At 49.5% G+C, this 20,960-nt stretch overlaps 1 protein-coding gene across 17 annotated transcripts in view; it reads right to left on the bottom strand.

Moving 5' to 3' along the window:
• The window catches only part of nf1a (neurofibromin 1a), a 330,336-nt gene that overhangs the window by 80,724 nt on the left and 228,652 nt on the right, over positions 1-20,960 (bottom strand). For all 17 annotated transcript variants that reach the window (XM_038814507.1, XM_038814511.1, XM_038814513.1 and 14 more), the window contains 2 exons: positions 18,816-19,248; positions 16,746-17,086 (listed from right to left, as the gene is read on the bottom strand). In XM_038814507.1, the coding sequence (XP_038670435.1) occupies positions 16,746-17,086; positions 18,816-19,248 (774 nt within the window). The remainder of the gene's footprint in view (positions 1-16,745; positions 17,087-18,815; positions 19,249-20,960) is intronic.

Here is a 20,960-nt window from a genome sequence, read left to right as displayed (position 1 = left end):
AACCCAATAAACTACGGTCACCAGGTTTGTAACTTAAAACACGAGTAAGCTTTTATTATGTACAATATTATAATTCAACCGACAGGGAATGTAACTGACTATCTCCTCCCCTTTCCCAACCCCCTTTCTAACTCGCGCCACTCTCTACGTGAACACAGACAAACCACAAAGGGGAAAGGGTGGAGGAAAGAAATTATTAAATAAAACTAAAAGGGAAAGGATCTTAGTTGAGTTGAGATGACTTCCACTGTCAATGTCTTTCTGGAGCTCAGGCTTTCATCTTTGTACATCCATCCTTTGAGGCTTGGGATGATCTTCTCTGGCAAGGTTGTCTACCTTCTCTGCTGCCTCAGCATCATTTCAGGGTCACAGCAAAGGATGTGCCAGGCGCTCACTGCTTTCAGAACATTACAGCAGTTATTTCATTTGAGCAAGCAGGAGGGAGAGAGCGAGAGCGCGAGATAGAGAGAGAGCGAGGGCGCGAGATATAGAGAGAGCGAGGGCGCGAGATAGAGAGAGAGCGAGGGCGCGAGATAGAGAGAGAGCGAGGGCGCGAGATAGAGAGAGAGAGCGAGGGCGCGAGATAGAGAGAGAGCGAGGGAGCGAGATAGAGAACGAGGGCGCGAGAGAGAGAGAGCGAGGGCGCGAGATAGAGAGAGAGCGAGGGCGCGAGAGCGAGGGTGCGAGATAGAGAGAGCGAGGGCGCGAGAGAGAGAGAGCGAGGGCGCGAGAGAGAGAGAGCGAGGGCGCGAGAGAGAGAGAGCGAGGGCGCGAGAGAGAGAGAGCGAGAGCGCGAGATAGAGAGAGAGCGAGGGCGCGAGATAGAGAGAGAGCGAGGGCACGAGATAGAGAGAGAGCGAGGGCACGAGATAGAGAGAGAGCGAGGGCACGAGATAGAGAGAGAGCGAGGGCACGAGATAGAGAGAGAGCGAGGGCACGAGATAGAGAGAGAGCGAGGGTGCGAGGTAGAGAGAGAGCGAGGGCGCGAGGTAGAGAGAGAGCGAGGGCGCGGGATAGAGCGGAGATAGAGAGCGAGAGCGCGAGATAGAGAGAGAGCGAGAGCGCGAGATAGAGAGAGAGCGAGAGATCGAGAGATAGAGAGAGAGCGAGATAGAGAGAGAGCGAGAGAGCGAGATAGAGAGATAGAGAGAGAGCGAGATAGAGAGAGAGCGAGAGAGCGAGATAGAGAGCGAGGGCGCGAGATAGAGAGAGAGCGAGAGATCGAGAGATAGAGAGAGAGCGAGATAGAGAGAGAGCGAGAGAGCGAGATAGAGAGAGCGAGGGCGCGAGATAGAGAGAGAGCGAGAGATCGAGAGATAGAGAGAGAGCGAGATAGAGAGAGAGCGAGAGAGCGAGATAGAGAGAGAGCGAGGGCGCGAGATAGAGAGAGAGCGAGGGCGCGAGATAGAGAGAGAGCGAGGGCGCGAGATAGAGAGAGAGCGAGGGCGCGAGATAGAGAGAGAGCGAGGGCGCGAGATAGAGAGGGAGCGAAGGAGCGAGGGCGCGAGATAGAGAGAGAGCGAGGGCGCGAGATAGAGAGAGAGCGAGAGATCGAGAGATAGAGAGAGAGCGAGATAGAGAGAGAGCGAGAGAGCGAGATAGAGAGAGCGAGGGCGCGAGATAGAGAGAGAGCGAGAGATCGAGAGATAGAGAGAGAGCGAGATAGAGAGAGAGCGAGAGAGCGAGATAGAGAGAGAGCGAGGGCGCGAGATAGAGAGAGAGCGAGGGCGCGAGATAGAGAGAGAGCGAGGGCGCGAGATAGAGAGAGAGCGAGGGCGCGAGATAGAGAGAGAGCGAGGGCGCGAGATAGAGAGGGAGCGAAGGAGCGAGGGCGCGAGATAGAGAGAGAGCGAGGGCGCGAGATAGAGAGGGAGCGAGGGCGCGAGATAGAGAGGGAGCGAGGGCGCAAGATAGAGAGGGAGCGAGGGTGCGAGATAGAGAGAGAGCGAGGGCGCGAGATAGAGAGCGAGGGCGCGAGATAGAGCGCGAGATAGAGAGAGAGCGAGAGCGCGAGATAGAGAGAGAGCGCGAGATAGAGAGAGAGCGCGAGATAGAGAGAGAGCGAGAGATAGAGAGCGAGAGATAGAGAGAGAGCGAGATAGAGAGAGAGCGAGATAGAGAGGGCGCGAGATAGAGAGAGAGCGCGAGATAGAGAGAGAGCGCGAGATAGAGAGAGAGCGAGGGCGCGAGATAGAGAGCGAGGGCGCGAGATAGAGAGAGAGCGAGGGCGCGAGATAGAGAGAGAGCGAGGGCGCGAGATAGAGAGAGAGCGAGGGCGCGAGATAGAGAGAGAGCGAGGGCGCGAGATAGAGAGAGAGCGAGGGCGCGAGATAGAGAGAGAGCGAGGGCGCGAGATAGAGAGAGAGCGAGGGCGCGAGATAGAGAGAGAGCGAGGGCGCGAGATAGAGAGCGAGGGCGCGAGATAGAGAGCGAGGGCGCGAGATAGAGAGCGAGGGCACAAGATAGAGAGCGAGGTAGAGAGAGAGCAAGAGCACGAGATAGAGAGTGCGCGCGAGAGAGAGCGCGAGATAGAGAGAGGGCGCGGGAGAGAGAGCGCGCGAGGGCGCGGGAGAGAGGGCGCGGGAGAGAGAGCGCGCGAGGGCGCGGGAGAGAGAGCGCGCGAGGGCGCGGGAGAGAGCGCGCGGGAGAGAGAGCGCACGAGAGAGAGCACGCGAGGGCGCGGGAGAGAGCGCGCGAGGGCGCGGGAGAGAGAGCGAGGACGCGGGAGAGAGAGCGAGGACGCGGGAGAGAGAGCGAGGCGCGGGAGAGAGAGCGAGGGCGCGGGAGAGAGAGCGAGGGCGCGGGAGAGCGCGCGATGGTGCGGGAGAGGGAGGGCGCGGGAGAGGGAGGGCGCGGGAGAGGGAGGGCGCGGGTGAGGGAGTTCGCGGGAGAGAGCGCGCGAGGGGGAGGGAGAGAGCGCGCGCGAGGGCGACAGCACGCGAGGGCGAGGGAGAGAGCGCGCAAGGGAGGGGAGAGAGCGCGCAAGGGAGGGGAGAGAGCGCGAGGGCGGGGAGGGAGCGCTAGGGCGAGCGCGAGAGAGCGTGAGGGCGAGGGAGAGAGAGCGAGTGCGCGGGAGAGAGCGCGCGCGAGGGCGAGCGAACGCGAGAGAGCATGAGCGCTAGGGAAAGAGCGTGAAGGCGAGGGAGAGAGAGCGTGAGGGCGAGGGAGAGAGAGCGTGAGGGCGCGGGAGAGAGAGCGAGGGCGCAGGAGAGCGCGCGATGGTGAGGGAGAGGGAGGGCGCGGGTGAGGGAGAGAGCGCGCGCGAGGGCGAGAGCGCGCAAGGGAGGGGAGAGAGCGCGCAAGGGAGGGGAGAGAGCGCGCAAGGGAGGGGAGAGAGCGCGCAAGGGAGGGGAGAGAGCGCGCAAGGGAGGGGAGAGAGCGCGCAAGGGAGGGGAGAGAGCGCGCAAGGGAGGGGAGAGAGCGCGCAAGGGAGGGGAGAGAGCGCGCAAGGGAGGGGAGAGAGCGCGAGGGCGGGGAGAGAGCGCGAGGGCGGGGAGAGAGCGCTAGGGCGAGCGCGAGAGAGAGAGCGTGAGGGCGAGGGAGAGCGAGGGCGCGGGAGAGAGAGCGCGGGAGAGAGAGCGCACGAGAGAGAGCACGCGAGGGCGCGGGAGAGAGCGCGCGAGGGCGCGGGAGAGAGCGCGCGAGGGCGCGGGAGAGAGAGCGAGGACGCGGGAGAGAGAGCGAGGCGCGGGAGAGAGAGCGAGGGCGCGGGAGAGAGAGCGAGGGCGCGGGAGAGCGCGCGATGGTGCGGGAGAGGGAGGGCGCGGGAGAGGGAGGGCGCGGGTGAGGGAGTTCGCGGGAGAGAGCGCGCGAGGGGGAGGGAGAGAGCGCGCGCGAGGGCGACAGCACGCGAGGGCGAGGGAGAGAGCGCGCAAGGGAGGGGAGAGAGCGCGCAAGGGAGGGGAGAGAGCGCGAGGGCGGGGAGGGAGCGCTAGGGCGAGCGCGAGAGAGAGAGCGTGAGGGCGAGGGAGAGAGAGCGAGTGCGCGGGAGAGAGAGCGCGCGAGGGCGAGCGAACGCGAGAGAGCGTGAGCGCTAGGGAAAGAGCGTGAAGGCGAGTGAGAGAGAGCGTGAGGGCGAGGGAGAGAGAGCGTGAGGGCGCGGGAGAGAGAGCGAGGGCGCAGGAGAGCGCGCGGTGAGGGAGAGGGAGGGCGCGGGTGAGGGAGAGAGCGCGCGCGAGGGCGAGAGCGCGCAAGGGAGGGGAGAGAGCGCGCAAGGGAGGGGAGAGAGCGCGCAAGGGAGGGGAGAGAGCGCGCAAGGGAGGGGAGAGAGCGCGCAAGGGAGGGGAGAGAGCGCGCAAGGGAGGGGAGAGAGCGCGCAAGGGAGGGGAGAGAGCGCGCAAGGGAGGGGAGAGAGCGCGCAAGGGAGGGGAGAGAGCGCGCAAGGGAGGGGAGAGAGCGCGCAAGGGAGGGGAGAGAGCGCGCAAGGGAGGGGAGAGAGCGCGCAAGGGAGGGGAGAGAGCGCGCAAGGGAGGGGAGAGAGCGCGCAAGGGAGGGAGAGAGCGCGAGGGCGGGGAGAGAGCGCGAGGGCGGGGAGAGAGCGCTAGGGCGAGCGCGAGAGAGAGAGCGTGAGGGCGAGGGAGAGCGAGTGCGCGGGAGAGAGAGCGCGCGAGGGCGAGCGAACGCGAGAGAGCGTGAGCGCAAGGGAAAGAGCGTGAGGGCGAGGGAGAGAGAGCACGAGGGCGAGGGAGAGAGAGCACGAGGGCGAGGGAGAGAGAGCACGAGGGCGAGGGAGAGAGAGCACGAGGGCGAGGGAGAGAGAGAACGAGGGCGAGGGAGAGAGAGAACGAGGGCGAGGGAGAGAGAGCACGAGGGCGAGGGAGAGAGAGCACGAGGGCGAGGGAGAGAGAGCACGAGGGCGAGGGAGAGAGAGCACGAGGGCGAGGGAGAGAGAGCACGAGGGCAAGGGAGAGTGGGTGCGGGATGGAGAGCGCGGGAGGGAGAGCGCGAGAGAGAGAGCGTGAGGGCGAGGGAGAGAGAGCGAGTGCGCGAGAGAGAGAGCGCGCGAGGGCGAGCGAACGCGAGAGAGCGTGAGCGCAAGGGAAAGAGCGTGAGGGCGAGGGAGAGAGAGCGTGAGGGCAAGGGAGAGAGAGCGTGAGGGCGAGGGAGAGAGAGCACGAGGGCGAGGGAGAGAGAGCACGAGGGCAAGGGAGAGTGGGTGCGGGAGGGAGAGCACGGGAGGGAGCGCGCGGGGGAGAGAGCGCGGGGGAGAGAGCGCGGGGGAGAGAGCGCGGGGGAGAGAGCGCGGGGGGGAGAGCGCGGGGGGGAGAGCGCGGGGGAGAGCGCGCGGGGGGGAGAGCGCGCGGGGGAGAGCGCGCGGGGGAGAGAGCGCGGGGGAGAGAGCGCGGGGGAGAGAGCGCGGGGGAGAGAGCGCGGGGGAGAGAGCGCGGGGGAGAGAGCGCGGGGGAGAGAGCGCGGGGGAGAGAGCGCGGGGGAGAGAGCGCGGGGGAGAGAGCGCGGGGGAGAGAGCGCGGGGGAGAGCGCGCGGGGGAGAGAGCGCGGGGGAGAGAGCGCGGGGGAGAGAGCGCGGGGGAGAGAGCGCGGGGGAGAGAGCGCGGGGGAGAGAGCGCGGGGGAGAGAGCGCGGGGGAGAGAGCGCGGGGGAGAGAGCGCGGGGGAGAGAGCGCGGGGGAGAGAGCGCGGGGGAGAGAGCGCGGGGGAGAGAGCGCGGGGGAGAGAGCGCGGGGGAGAGAGCGCGGGGAGAGAGCGCGGGGGAGAGAGCGCGGGGGAGAGAGCGCGGGCGTGAGAGCGCGGGCGTGAGAGAGAGAGCGAGGGCGCAGGAGAGTGAGCGAGGGAGAGAACACCACTCGATCCGACGTCCTTCAATTGGTTCCCAAGACCCACCCGGCATCGAGGAGTTTGCTTCTCCTCTCCCAAACACAAAACCTGAACAGTGTCCCGGCAAGCAGCTGTTTCAACTTTGTGTCTTCTGCTTAACGGCACATCCTGATCATGGGTCCACGGACCAAAATAATAAAATAAAAGAAATGGGAACAAAAGGAAATAAACAGGAAGGACTCTAACAACAGGTTGCAGCATCGATTCACACAAGGGCAATGGGACGTAAGTTTGTCAGAACTGAAGTTGCAGGTAGGCCTAATAATCCATTACTTGCACGAAATATTGCGTTGGACATGTTTAAGAGGTTTACTAGGTTGAATGAGTGGAATTTATAATGAGGGTAAATTGGAAAAACTGGATATTTTTCCACTCGAATTTAGAACATACGCATTAGGAGCAGGAGTAGGCCACTCGGCCCCTCAAGTCAAGTAGATCTTGACTAATTTCATTGTAACCTCAACCCCACGTTCCTGCCTATCCCCAAGAACCTTTCAACCTCTTGTTAATCAAGAATCGCTCACTCTGCCTTAAAAACATTCAAAGATTCTCCTTCCACTGCATTTTGAGGAAGGGAGTTCCAGAGACTCACCACCCTCAGGAGAAAAAAATCCTCATCCCAGTCTTAAATGAGTAACCCCTTACTTTTAAATAGTGTCCCCTAGTTCTAGATTCTCTGACAAAAGGAAACATCCTCTCCACATCCACCCTATCCATACCCCTCACGATCTTAATCAAGTTGTTAGCACTGTTACCTCACAGCGCCAGGGACCCAGGTTCAATTCCGACCTTGGGTGACTGTAAATTTGCACTTTCTTCTGTGTCTGCGTAGATTTCCTCCGGGTGCTCTGGCGTATTCCCACAGATGTGCAGGTTAGGTGGGGTTATGGGATTCAAGGGATAGGGTGGGGACTGGACCCAGGAAGGGTGCTCTTTCAAAGGGTCAATGCAACCTCAATGGGCCGAATTACCACCTTCTCCACTGTAGGAATTCTACGATTCTTTCAAGTCACCTTTTACCCTTCTAAACTCCAGTGGATATAAACCTAACCTCTTCAACCTTTCCTCATAAGGCAACCTGCCAATTCCTGGTATTAGTCTAGTAAACCCTTTCTGAACTCCTTCTAACATATTTACATTTTCCCTTAAATAAGGAGACCAATACAGTACAGAAGACTCCAGATGTGGTCTCAGCAATGCCCTGTTCCACTGAAGCATAACCTCCCTATTTTTGTAATCAAATCCCCTCACAATAAACAAAAACATTCTGTTAGCTTTCCTAGAAGGAGGAGGGGTGATTTAATTGAAGGATAACAAGACCCTGCACGGTATTGGCAAGGTGGACATTGAAAGGATGTTTCTTTTGATGCACGAGTCCAGAACTAGGCAGCACCGTTCTAAAATTAGGGGTAAATGCCCTTTGAGGACAACGAAATAAGGTAGGGGAACTGGCAGCATGGGTTGGTACCTGGGACTTCGATGCTGTGGCCATTTCAGAGACATGGATAGAGCAGGGACAGGAATGGTTGTTGCAGGTTCCGGGGTTTAGGTGTTTCAGTAAGCTCAGAGAAGGGGGCAAAAGAGGGGGAGGTGTGGCGCTGCTAGTCAAGGACAGTATTACGGTGGCGGAAAGGATGCTAGATGGGGACTCTTCTTCTGAGGTAGTATGGGCTGAGGTTAGAAACAGGAAAGGAGAGGTCACCCTGTTGGGAGTTTTCTATAGGCCACCTAATAGTTCTAGGGATGTAGAGGAAAGGTTGGCGAAGATGATTCTGGAAAAGAGCGAAAGTAACAGGGTAGTTGTTATGGGAGACTTTAACTTTCCAAATATTGACTGGAAAAGATATAGTTCGAGTACATTAGATGGGTCATTCTTTGTACAATGTGTGCAGGAGGGTTTCCTGACACAATATGTTGACAGGCCAACAAGAGGCGAGGCCACATTGGATTTGGTTTTGGGTAATGAACCAGGCCAGGTGTTAGATCTGGAGGTAGGTGAGCACTTTGGAAACAGTGACCACAATTCGGTGACCTTTACATTAGTGATGGAAAGGGATAAGTATACCCCGCAGGGCAAGAGTTATAGCTGGGGGAAGGGCAATTATGATGCCATTAGACATGACTTAGGATGTGTTGGTTGGAGAAGTAGGCTGCAAGGGTTGGGCACACTGGATATGTGGAGCTTGTTCAAGGAACAGCTATTGCATGTTCTTGATAAGTACGTACCAGTCAGGCAGGGAGGAAGGGGTCGAGCGAGGGAACCGTGGTTTACCAAAGAAGTGGAATCTCTTGTTAAGAGGAAGAAGGAGGCCTATGTGAAGATGAGGCGTGAAGTTTCAGTTGGGGCGCTTGATAGTTACAAGGAAGCGAGGAAGGATCTAAAGAGAGAGCTGAGACGAGCAAGGAGGGGACATGAGAAGTCTTTGGCAGGTAGGATCAAGGAAAACCCAAAAGCTTTCTATAGGTATGTCAGGAATAAAAGAATGACTAGGGTAAGAGTAGGGCCAGTCAAGGACAGTGGTGGGAAGTTGTGTGTGGAGGCTGAGGAGATAAGCGAGATACTAAATGAATACTTTGCGTCAGCATTCACTCAAGAAAAAGATAATATTGTGGAGGAGAATGCTGAGATCCAGGCTATTAGAATAGATGGCATTGAGGTGCGTAGGGAAGAAGTGTTGGCAATTCTGGACAAGGTGAAAATAGATAAGTCCCCGGGGCCGGATGGGATTTATCCTAGGATTCTCTGGGAAGCCAGGGAAGAGATTGCTGAGCCTTTGGCTTTTATTTTTAGGTCATCATTGGCTACAGGAATAGTGCCAGAGGACTGGAGGATAGCAAATGTGGTCCCTTTGTTCAAGAAGGGGAGTAGAGATAACCCCGGTAACTATAGGCCGGTGAGCCTAACGTCTCTGGTGGGTAAAGTCTTGGAGAGGATTATAAAAGATACGATTTATAATCATCTAGATAGGAATAATATGATTAGGGACAGTCAGCATGGTTTTGTGAAGGGTAGGTCATGCCTCACAAACCTTATCGAGTTCTTTGAGAAGGTGACTGAACAGGTAGACGAAGGTAGAGCAGTTGATGTGGTGTATATGGATTTCAGTAAAGCGTTTGATAAGGTTCCCCACGGTCGGCTATTGCAGAAAATACGGAGGCTGGGGATTGAAGGTGATTTAGAGATGTGGATCAGAAATTGGCTAGTTGAAAGAAGACAGAGAGTGGTAGTTGATGGGAAATGTTCAGAATGGAGTTCAGTTACGAGTGGCGTACCACAAGGATCTGTTCTGGGGCCGTTGCTGTTTGTCATTTTTATAAATGACCTAGAGGAGGGCGCAGAAGGATGGGTGAGTAAATTTGCAGACGACACTAATGTCGGTGGAGTTGTAGACAGTGCGGAAGGATGTTGCAGGTTACAGAGGGACATAGATAAGCTGCAGAGCTGGGCTGAGAGGTGGCAAATGGAGTTTAATGTGGAGAAGTGTGAGGTGATTCACTTTGGAAAGAATAATAGGAATGTGGAATATTTGGCTAATGGTAAAATTCTTGGTAGTGTGGCTGAGCAGAGGGATCTCGGTGTCCATGTACATAGATCCCTGAAAGTTGCCACCCAGGTTGATAGGGTTGTGAAGAAGGCCTATGGTGTGTTGGCCTTTATTGGTAGAGGGATTGAGTTCCGGAGCCATGAGGTCATGTTGCAGCTGTACAAAACTTTAGTACGGCCGCATTTGGAGTATTGCGTACAGTTCTGGTCGCCTCATTATAGGAAGGACATAGAAGCTTTGGAACGGGTGCAGAGGAGATTTACCAGGATGTTGCCTGGTATGGAGGGAAAATCTTATGAGGAAAGGCTGATGGACTTGAGGTTGTTTTCGTTAGAGAAGAAGGAGGTTAAGAGGTGACTTAATAGAGGCATACAAAATGATCAGAGGGTTAGATAGGGTGGACAGCGAGAGCCTTCTCCCGCGGATGGAGGTGGCTAGCACGAGGGGACATAGCCTTAAATTGAGGGATAATAGATACAGGACAGACGTCAGAGGTGGGTTTTTTACGCAAAGAGTGGTGAGGCCGTGGAATGCCCTACCTGCAACAGTAGTGAACACGCCAACATTGAGGGCATTTAAAAATTTATTGGATAAGCATATGGATGATAAGGGCATAGTGTAGGTTAGATGGCCTTTAGATTTTTTCCATGTCGGTGCAACATCGAGGGCCGAAGGGCCTGTACTGCGCTGTATCGTTCTATGTTCTATGAGGACAAAGATGAGAACTTTCATCGCTCAGAGGCCTGTCCGACTTTGGAACTTTCATCGCTCAGAGGCCTGTCCGACTTTGGAACCTCCGAAGGCAGGGGAAGTTTGGGGGGGGGGGGGGGGTCACTAAATATTTTTGAGGAGGCAGATAAGATTCTTGTTATGCAAGGGAATCTAAGGTTATCGGGGGTCGATGGGGAATATGAAACCCAACACAATCAGATCAGCCATGATTTTATTGAGTGGTGGACCAGGCTCAAGGGGCCAAATAGCCTACTTCTGTTCCTATATCATATGTTCTTAGATTATTCAAAAATATTTGGAATCTCTCACAATTGTTGAGCAGAAACTGTTGAGTTAGTAAGCATATGTATCAGAACTCTGCGGTTTATCTTACTCTGAAGTGGTTTTGTTTCTTGCCACACTGACAGTCAAACCTTCTTTCTCTCATCACACTGACACCATCTCCCCTTTCTTTCATCATGAACTCATCCACTTTCCTCTCACCTCTCCCTCACCCGCCAGCTTCAGAGGCTTCCCCACATTGTCCAATTCAATGTGCGCACTCTTCTTCATCTCCTGCCTCCCCACACCCCACATTTATTAACACAGGCACTCTGCTTCTACATTGTGTGCCTTTCAAGGAGCCTTGTTGCCTTTCATCTAAAAACATGGCCACTAAATTTGAAACATTGACTGTGTATAAAGATCAGTTGCTTGGCATGGCATGGCATTGTCAGCTACCTTGGAAGTTGTGAACTGTATCGGCGAAACCTACACAGGAAAACCTGTCGAGAACAAATGATTAGAACCAAAAATGTATTAGAATGTGAAAAGTTGCAAATTTGGCAGCATGGTGGTGCAGTGGTTAGCCCTTTTGCCTCACGGCACTGAGGACCCAGGTTCGATCCCGGCCCCGGGTCACTGAAAGTGGGTAGTTTGCACATTCTCCCCATGTCTACGTGGGTCTCACCCCCACAACCCAAAGATGTGCACGGTAGGTGGATTGGCCACGCTAAATTTCCCCATAATTGGAAAAGAAAAAAAGAATTGGGTACTCTAAATTTATATTTTAAAAATAGTTGCAAATTTTAAAAATACATACAATTTAAAAAATAAACTATTCCACAGGCCATACCCTTGAACACCTCTCATGGGAGTCGATCTTACTTGCTTTCAACTTTTTGTAACGCAAGGCCAGTCACTTTTTCTCTTCACAGTACCTAGGTTACTCTCGAACTGTGGAAATACCCTCCCTTGCTGTTAATACACATCTGCATGCACTAATGGAAGTTATAATTCCACACCATTTGTTAGTGTCCATTTAGTCTGGTTGTATAAAGATGAATAAAACAGCAATATTTTAAAGATCTTGTGCTTATATAATTTAGTCATAATTTCACAAATTCCACAAAACATCATGGAAAATTAAAATTCGAAAGACCTTCCTTTGCATATTTTCAACACCTGTCGAAACAAAGATAAAATAGCTTGAATTATGATGCAGCGAGACATATCTGACACGACGGCATTTTGCTCCAACATTCAATGAGATCATGGCTGATCTGATATAATCCTCAACTCCACTTTCCCACTTATCCCCATAATCCCCGATTCCCTTGCTGATTAAAAACCTGGCTACTTCAGCCGTGAACATACTCTGCGACCCAGCCTCGACAACTCTCTGCAGTAACGAATTCCACAGGTTCACTACCCTCAGAGAAGAAATTCCTTCTCATCTGTCTTAAAATGAGCACTCTGGTACCAGATTCGGCCACAAGAGGAGACATCCTCTCAGCATCTACCATATCCAAACCGTCCCCATAAGAACGCTTTATGCCTCAATAAGGTCACCTCTAATTCTTTTAAACCCCAGTGAGTACACGCCCAATCTACTCAATCTCTCTCATGAGAAAATCCCTCCATATCCGGGATCAACTTACTGAACCTTCTCTGGACTGCCTCCAAGGTCAGTATATTTTCCTTAGATAAGGGGCCCAAAACTGTTCACAATACTCTTGGTGTAGTACAACTAGTACCTTGTATAGTTTCAGCAGGACCTCCTTATTTTTATACTCCATTCCCGTTGAAATTGCAACATTTCATTTGCCTTCCCACCTACCTGCTGAACTTGCATGCTAGCTTTTTGCGATTTATGCTCAAGAACCCCCAAATCCACTCTGTGCTGCAGTTTTCTGCAGCCTTTCACCATTTAAATAATATTCAGCTCCTCTATTCTTCCTACCAACATAACTTCACATTTTCCGGCATTATAGTCCACGATATTAAATGGTTCGAGCTGATGAGGAATCATTAGTAATTGTGGATGTGTTCAGGTAGATTGTCTCAACCTCACAGGCTGGGTCAAATGAATTATATTGGGTCTCGATTGAAAGGCTGCATTAACCATTGATTACTCCAACTTCTTGCCAGGTTTTGCAGGGTTCTTATGAAAATGAATAGCTTAAGAATTTTTGAACAAAATAGCATATTTTTTACAGAATAGTTAAGCTATATTACACTAAACAATACGCACACTGATACAGCAGCGAGGGCATTTGTGCAAAGCAGGAACTATTTGCTTTGATGTTAATGTCATAATGTAAATGGATCCTGGAGACTAAAATATACCACATATATGATCCACCAGTATCTAAAACAGCATGCACTGTATTATGATAATGCACTTGGAGACTTCAAGGTATGCATTGGCGGAATTTTCACTTTACCACATTAAAGTACTACTGTACCTCTTTGCAATGTGCCCAGTGTGGGGACGCACTGGTCTTGTAACTGGATTGGAAATCCAGAGACCCAAGGTAATGCTCTAGGGATAGCAGGTGGTGGAATGTGAATTCAGTAAAAAAAAAATAATCTGGAATTAAAAGTCTAACAATGACCATGAAACCTTTGCCGATTGGCTCATTAATGTCCTTTAGGGAGGGAAATCTACTGCCTTTACATGACCTGACTTATTATTACTACATGTGACTCAAGATCTGCAGTAATGTGGTTGACTCTTAATGCCCTCTGAAATGGCCGAGCTCCATTCCATTCAAGGACAATTAGGGCTGGGCGATAAATGCTGGCCTAGTCAGTGACACCCACATCTCAGAAATAAATTAAGAAATCGAACATGCTGCACAATGATTACAGTAATGGGAATGGTGAAACGAGTGTGCGTGATTCTGATGTGGTGTTCCCTTTATTTTCATTAATGTATGAAGCAGAGATTAATTTTTGGGTTGGCCACAAAATTTTACATATTGTGACGAATTGGTTAATAATGTTGTAAAGAAAATACACATACACAAGTACTCACCATTCCTTTCTGAGACTGCAGTTGAACCTTTGTCACCACTATCCATTTCTCTATTAACTAACAGCAAGGGAGGGCATTTCCTCTGATTCAAAACAAAGCTATTGGACTTTAACCTGGTCTTGTAAGACTTCTTGCTGCCCACCCCAGTCCAACGCCGGCATCTCCACATTACAGCAAAATAGTAAAACGTCAGATTTTCCACTTGGAACTTTCTTTAAACAACTACATTATTGCTCAGAGGCCAATGTACTGGGTATACTGAATGAAACCAAATTTGTACCTCTTGATTTAATCAACCTATGTTAAACTTTTCAACATTTCTGACGCCATGAGTTCACAGATCTTGATCCCTGGCATGAGCTTAACACTTGAAACAAGAGTACATTGAGCAGTGAGCATAAGTTACTCGCCTGCTGTGGGAAGTCATATCATGCAGTATCAGATCAGGTGTGAAAAAAGTCTGCTAAATGATTCAGATGAGTGAAAATGTATAGGAAAATTATTGTGCATAAAATCTATTTCATTTTGTTTTTTCTCAATTAATATTTTTTCCTCCTGCAATTTTCAATTCCAGTTTATTTCCTCTTCCTTTCTTCCAGGTTTGGGCCTAACTGCGGCGTGTACCGTGGAGGACGGCCGGTGTGGGCCGCGGAGGACGGCTGGCTGATAAAAATGGGTCCCTGGGAATAAAGTTTGAAAATCGCTCCTCTAGATGATGAGGCCGTGAAAGAGCTTGTTTAGGAATCAGCAAACTGAAGTTCAGCAGCTGAAGGAGGTCTCCATATTGTCTTTCTAAAATTTTCCGACTCTGTCAACCCATCACAGCTCACTTTCCAATTTGCTCGTGCAGTTTACATCCGGTTGCTGATGCAGCTAATAAAAATACACGCAGTGGCAGCACGGTGGTGCAGTGGGTTAGCCCTGCTGCCTCACGGCGCCGAGGTCCCAGGTTCCATCCCGACTCTGGGTCACTGTCCGTTTGAGGATTGCACATTCTTCCCGTGTTTGCGTGGGTTTCACCCCCACAACCCAAAGATGTGCAGGCTAGGTGGATTGGCCACGCTAAATTGCCCCTTAATTGGAAAAAATTAATTGGATATTCTAAATTTAAAAACAAAAAATAAAATAAAAATACATGCAAATGTGCAAACATCTTCAGCTGAAATAATAATAATATAATAATAATAATCGCTTATTGTCACAAGTAGGCTTCAATGAAGTTACTGTGAAAAGCCCCTAAGTCGCCACATTCCGGCGCCTGTTTGGGGAGGCTGGTACAGGAATTGAACCCGCGCTGCTGGCCTTGCTCTGCATTACAAGCCAGCTGTTTAGCCCACTGTGCTAAACCAGCTACATTAGCCAAATGGGTTAAAATTCGTAACTTTTCTCGTTGGAATTCTTCAGTTTGGTTGTTGAAAGGAGGATAGAGTTGCCAACTCTCGCTGGTCATATTCCAGGAGGTGCTGGCAGAAGTGACGTTGGAAAAAGACTGACTTTAGGTAAGTGAGCCTGTTTCACGATGGAGACCCACTTTCCTAGAACGAAAATTGAATCACTGAACAGAAAGACAAGAAACTTAACTGCTCCATACAGTTGCTTGAGATTCACTGAAGTATTTCTCAATGACATTACAATTATTTAAAAGTGCGAATTTTGAAAATATCATGAATTTAGCAGATCATCAGGGCATGGGATTTTGCCTTATTTAGTTTAACTGCCTGGCGATTCAGTGCCACTTTCTGAGCAGGGTGCCAGAGGGTTGAGTCCTGCTTTCTTCACCTCCCTGAGATCAACTGCAGCTCAGCAGAGACTCCCAGCTATGGAAGCACAGTGGCGCTCCCTCTTGGCTGTTAACTAAGAAGGGGGGAACTGGAGGCGCTGTTCCTCAGCAACCGGTCAGTCAGTGCAGAGTTGTGGCTGGTTCCCTCCCAGCTTCCCACTCCAGTGTGGGGCAGCATGCGAGTTGCCAGAATGTGCTCCATCCCTGGGACAATGGCCTCGCAACCTCACACCTGTTTCCTGCAGAAGTGTTGATTCCCTCGCCCGCTGCTGCACTCACTTAAAGGAACAACTGCTGAACAGCTCTCCGAGCCTCCAACCGAGCTAACCAGCAGCCAGAGCTATGACATGCGCCATTCCAGTACTTGGGAGTCACTTCTGCAGCTCTTTCACCATGCTTGCCGAGGGATTCTGGGATGGGATGGGGGGAATCACAGTTTGCATCAGAACAGGTGCAAGGCAGCTAGGAGAAGTTCCCTCTGACTGTGAAGCAAATTGATTAATATTCTTCTCTCCAACTATACATGCAAGCTTTCATCTACTTGGCAGGAAAAACACAGGCAACGCTTCTGTGCAATGTGCATGCACGACCAATGTCAATACCGATTTAAGTCTTTACGTTGGCCCTTACATCATCGGATCACCATTCTACAATGAACGAGCTTCGGTGTATAAATTATTCGGTGTATGAATTACTGTGCACATTAATTTATTCGGCAAAAATAAAAATGTCAAATCTCAATTGTTTTCAATAGCCACCAGAAGATGGATGTCGATTTCATGAGATTCCCAGCCATTCCGGGAGGGTTGGCAACCCTCAAAATGGGCTGGTGAAAGGTGCAGGCCCCGATGGCTAGATTTTCCAGTGGCAGGGCAGAGAAAAATCAATGTGCTTATCCACACACATGAGGGTGGAGAATGCACCCGCAGTATGGCTGGTTCTGAAGTTACCAGTTTGCTGGAACAAAATGATAAAGAATAGGCAGGTTTCTTACGGCACTCAATTCTGCTGTTTGGTCTCCTGACGTCAATCACAGGACTCAGGAACCGGAGTGAAACGTTACAGAGAATCTCCATTCAAATCTTTCCATTCCCAGTCAGAAAGCAGATACTTTATTTTAGAAAGTGTTTTTCTGCAACCTGACCAGGCTGGAGCTTCATTACAGTTTCATGCAGCTAAGTCAGTGCAGCTACTCCTGTATGCTGCTCAGTCAATGAAAGCTAGATATTTCAGAGTGGAATAATGTTCAAATTTAACACATCAAATTCAAGATGCCGTGTGTTTGCATTTTCTTTTTTAAATAAATTTAGAGTGCCCAATTATTTTTTTCCCCCAATTAAGGGGAAATTTACCGTGGCCAATCCAACTAACCTGCACATATCTGGGTTGTGGGGGTGAAACCCACGCAGACACGGAGAGAATGTGACCCAGGGCTGGGATCGAACCCGGGTCCTCGGCGCCGTGAGGCAGCAGCACGAACCACTGTGCCGCCATGCTGCCCTAGAATTTTCAAGCAAGCTATTAATAATAGAATAGAAAAAGGAGATAAAACGCACCGTAAGCTTGGATCTGAGCTTCCAAGGTTCAGAAGTGCTATGTTCAGCAGTGTTCCTGGAACATCCTTTGGTCGTATTTTGGTGTGCTGTGGAATAGAGTCCGGTTGTGACAATTCCCAACGTGTCCTTATATGGATAATAGATTGCACTATTGCCTCACATTCTTGATGCATGAATGTCAATGGTGTGCCTTGATTGGCAATAGTTAAAGTGAACTGGCTCTCATCCACCAGGCAGATTTCCTCAATTTCTGAAGCATAGTAAATGTCATTCAGAAACACAGACTGGCCAAGGACCCGTGTTCGCTCTGCCGAGGTCACCTGAACTGCTGTGGATCCCACCTAATTTAAAGAATAAAAGGTGTCGATAAAATTCACAGGAGAACAAACAATGTCATGTGCATCATCACCAAAATATTTAATTTCGACAGTATCATTTTCCAGCAGAGTTACAACAAAGCTCTGAAGTCAGCTAGCTACCAAAGAGTATTCCATCATTATAAACAGAAATATTAAGAGGAGGAAAAGATCTTTATTGCGAAATTCAGTTAATTAGAACCAAGATTCCGACAAGACTGTCAACGTTAGATGGTATTTAATTTAAAGTATTACACTGGACAGCCAGGCTGATAATAGCGAGGTCAAGGATTAACATAAAAAGAAACTGCAAAGGGAAATAAGAGAGAAAAAGAGTATAAGAAGAGACTGACAGTGAACATTAAAGGGAACTCAAAAATTTCCTATAGAGATCTAAATTGCAAATGGGTAGCAAAACAAGGGTTAGGGTTGATAAAGGACCACAAAAGATATCCACACATGTAGGCAGAGGGCACGGTTGAAGTGCTAAAGGAATACTTTGCACCTGTTTTTCTTTTTAAAAAATAGAGGGAAGAAGGTGCCTCTGAAGTCATAACAAAAAAGGAGGAACAGTAGCTGAGACACTAGAGGGGCTAAAATTAGATAAAATTGTACATAAACAATCTAGATTCAGAAATTCAATGCCAAGTGGTTTTGGTCATGTGGGTTAAGGCTCACCCAAACTCAAATAGCATTACGGAAACTTTATGTTTACCTCAGTTGAACATCTCACCCACTAGGTAGCACATGCAATGTTAACCTAGATTATTAATTCAGGTCTTGGAGTCATATTTGAAAACTCAAATTTCTAATTCAGAGGTTAAAGTGCTATTAACTGAATCCAAGCCAATGTACAGCAAACTCCTTTTCTGATTTTACTCTACGCAACTAAGCTCAACTCTCACGGTGCTAATTTTGTTTTGTTTTAATCCACAGAGCTATGTTCTACCTCTATCAACATATATATTTTTATTCCCAAGGCTGTCAAGGTCCTGTCATGTAGTTCATTGGGGTGGTACAGTCATTACCATTTTTGCTCAAGTTAATTTTAAAACTTTAAAAATTACTGTGTTAAAATATTTTAAAACCCTCAACTCTTCAATGCACATCCACCATCAACAAGGTAAAATCAGGACAGTGATAAAATCCACTTGCCTGGATGAGTGCAGTTTCAATAAACTCAACACTATCCGGCACAAAACAGCCTGCTTAATCCGCACCCATGCACAACCTTAATCGATTACTCACTCCTCCACTGGCGCACAGTAGCAGCAGTGAGTACCATCTGCAAGATGCAATGCAGAAACTCACCAAGTCTCATTGAGCAGCACCTTCCCAACCATCCAGAAGGCCAAGGGCAACAGACGCATGGAAACAACAATACCTTGTAAATTTGCCTCTTAAGCCACACACCATCCTGACTTCGAACTATGTCACCGTCCCATCACTGTTGTTGGGTCACAAACCTGAAACGTCCTTCCTCACAGCACCAGGTGAACTGCAGCAGCTCACCGCCATCTTCTCAAGGCAATTAGGGATGGACAACAGGTGCTGGCCCTGCCAGCGATGCTCACATCTCACGGCAGAATAAAAAAAAGTTGTGAATTTCTGCAGCTCTACTGATTTTAGTACAATACAATCTAACTTTAGACACTTAGGATCAAATCCTACTGGTAAGGCAGATTTTCGACTTTTTGAAAAAAAGAATTCCCACCTTGATGGAGACTTTAGTGTCCTTGTGAGCCAGTTTTAGAGCATTGTGAAATACTTTCAGGTCCTCTTCTAGAGCTAGAGTGGCGGCAGGAAGTTTCTGGTGGTCTGATTCAATGTGTTCTACAAGTTTCCCAGGTGAGTCAATGAAGATCAGTTTTTTACTTCCCTTAAGTCCGGTTAGAAGCCGTTCATGATATTTTGTGTATTCTCTAACCCATGAGTTACAGTTGTAAATATAGACAGCTGCCACATTCTCGTAGGCAGCACCAGGAAAAACAACAAACCATTTAGAGAGGAAGTCTGTTTTGAAGCGATTGCTAGGTCCTGCATGGGTAAGGTCCACAACAATCTCATATGGCTTGGCATAATATGGCTTCAAAGTTAGGAGCACGTGGTAAATGAGCAAATCACCATTGATCTGCCCAGTCTTGAACCTGTGAGGGGTAAAATGAAAAGCTCGAGTTACTGTTCATCACATTGCTTGAATTGCCAAGGTGAGGTATGAAGCAACAAAGTTTACATTCCCGTACAAATAGCAGTCATATAATAGAAACTGGGAGATCTGAAATAAAAACAAAGTTCTGGAAATAGTCAGTGAAGCTGGTCACACCCATGGGCAAAGAAATAGCAGTTCTGAACAAGTCATATTCTATCTTTCCGCCTCCTCTGTGTCTGTCCTAAACTTTCACTGTGTCCCACTCACCATCTTGTTCGCTGCCTCTCTCCTGCACCGCTGCTGTGAGCAAGGGGCAGCAGGTGACACAGTGGTTAGCACTGCTGCCTCTCAGCACCAGGGACTCGGGTTGAATTCTGGCCTTGGGTGACGGTCTGTGTGGTGGTTGCACATTCTTCCGTGCCTTGCAAATTGGCTTTGGTAGGTGGAAGCATTGCAATAGAGAATGCACTAGTTTTTTTTTTATAAATTTAGATTACCCAATTATTTTTTCTATTAAGGGGCAATTTAGAGTGGCCAATCCACCTACTCTGCACATTTTTGGGTTGTGGGGGCGAAACCCACGCAGACACGGGGAGAATGTACAAACTCCACACGGACAGTGACCCAGAGCCGGGATCAAACCTGGGACCTCAGCGCCGTGAGGCGGTTATGCTAACCACTAGGCCACCGTGCTGCCCTGAGAATGCACTAGTTGATGGTGACCGACAGGTAACTGCCAAACATGGTCTGAAATTCAAACCAAGCAGATTGACTCAGATTCTCCAAAGCAACGCCCTTCAAGCATCCATTTGATAACCAATCAGCATTCTGTTCTCATACAACATAAATTGTTGTTCTCCCCTTACATCGGTATTCCTGCCAAGTGTTCTGATGAGTGCGAGACGGAAAACTTTGACATGTGTCTTTCTTCAACAATACTCAAGTTCCACACTGCCAAATGACTATTTAATTCTTCATCTTCAATTTGTATTCTTAATGGCCTTGGATTTGTGAAGTGCCACAGACCTTGGGTCGCTGTGGGAATGTGTAATGTTACTGAACTTGTAATCCAGAGGATTAATGCTCCTTAGACAAGATTTCAAATCCCACCGCAGCAGTTGGGGAAATTTAATTTCACTAATTTCGTAAATCGAGAATGAAACATTAGCCTCATTAATATTGATCATGAAACAACCCAATTGTTCGAAAAACACATCCTTTAGGGGAGGAAAGCTGCTGTCCTTATCAAGTCTTGCCAACTTTGATTCCAAATGCCTCACCAATATGGTTGCCTCTTTACTGCTAATCTCAAATAGCTGAGAAAGCAGCAACTTGCCTGTTCAAGAGCGATTAGACATGGCACTAAACACATGCCTCGACAGAAACAAACACATCCCAAGAACAATTTTTTTTTTTTTAAGACCAACCTATAAATGGATTTTTTAAAATTCTAAAATAAACTTAACAAAAGTTCATTTTTAAGAAAATCACAACCAGTGGAGACAGATGTTTTAGAGGTTGTCCAGGGAATTCCCATTCTAACACTACATTAAAACCACGCAGTAACAATGGGGTGGGCAACATATCTGAAGTTACTAAGACTATTTCAAATTTACCAGAAAGAATAAATTTGCTTTAGTTGATAAATTATCCTTTTTCACCTTAGTTAAATCCAGTAATTAGCAAAGATGAAAAGGCTAGATCTAACTT

This window comes from Scyliorhinus canicula, chromosome 12 (genome assembly GCF_902713615.1).
Source record: "Scyliorhinus canicula chromosome 12, sScyCan1.1, whole genome shotgun sequence".
Classification (NCBI taxonomy): domain Eukaryota; kingdom Metazoa; phylum Chordata; class Chondrichthyes; order Carcharhiniformes; family Scyliorhinidae; genus Scyliorhinus; species Scyliorhinus canicula.
Note: the sequence above shows the minus strand (reverse complement) of the source record. Positions and strands in the feature narration are given on the sequence as shown.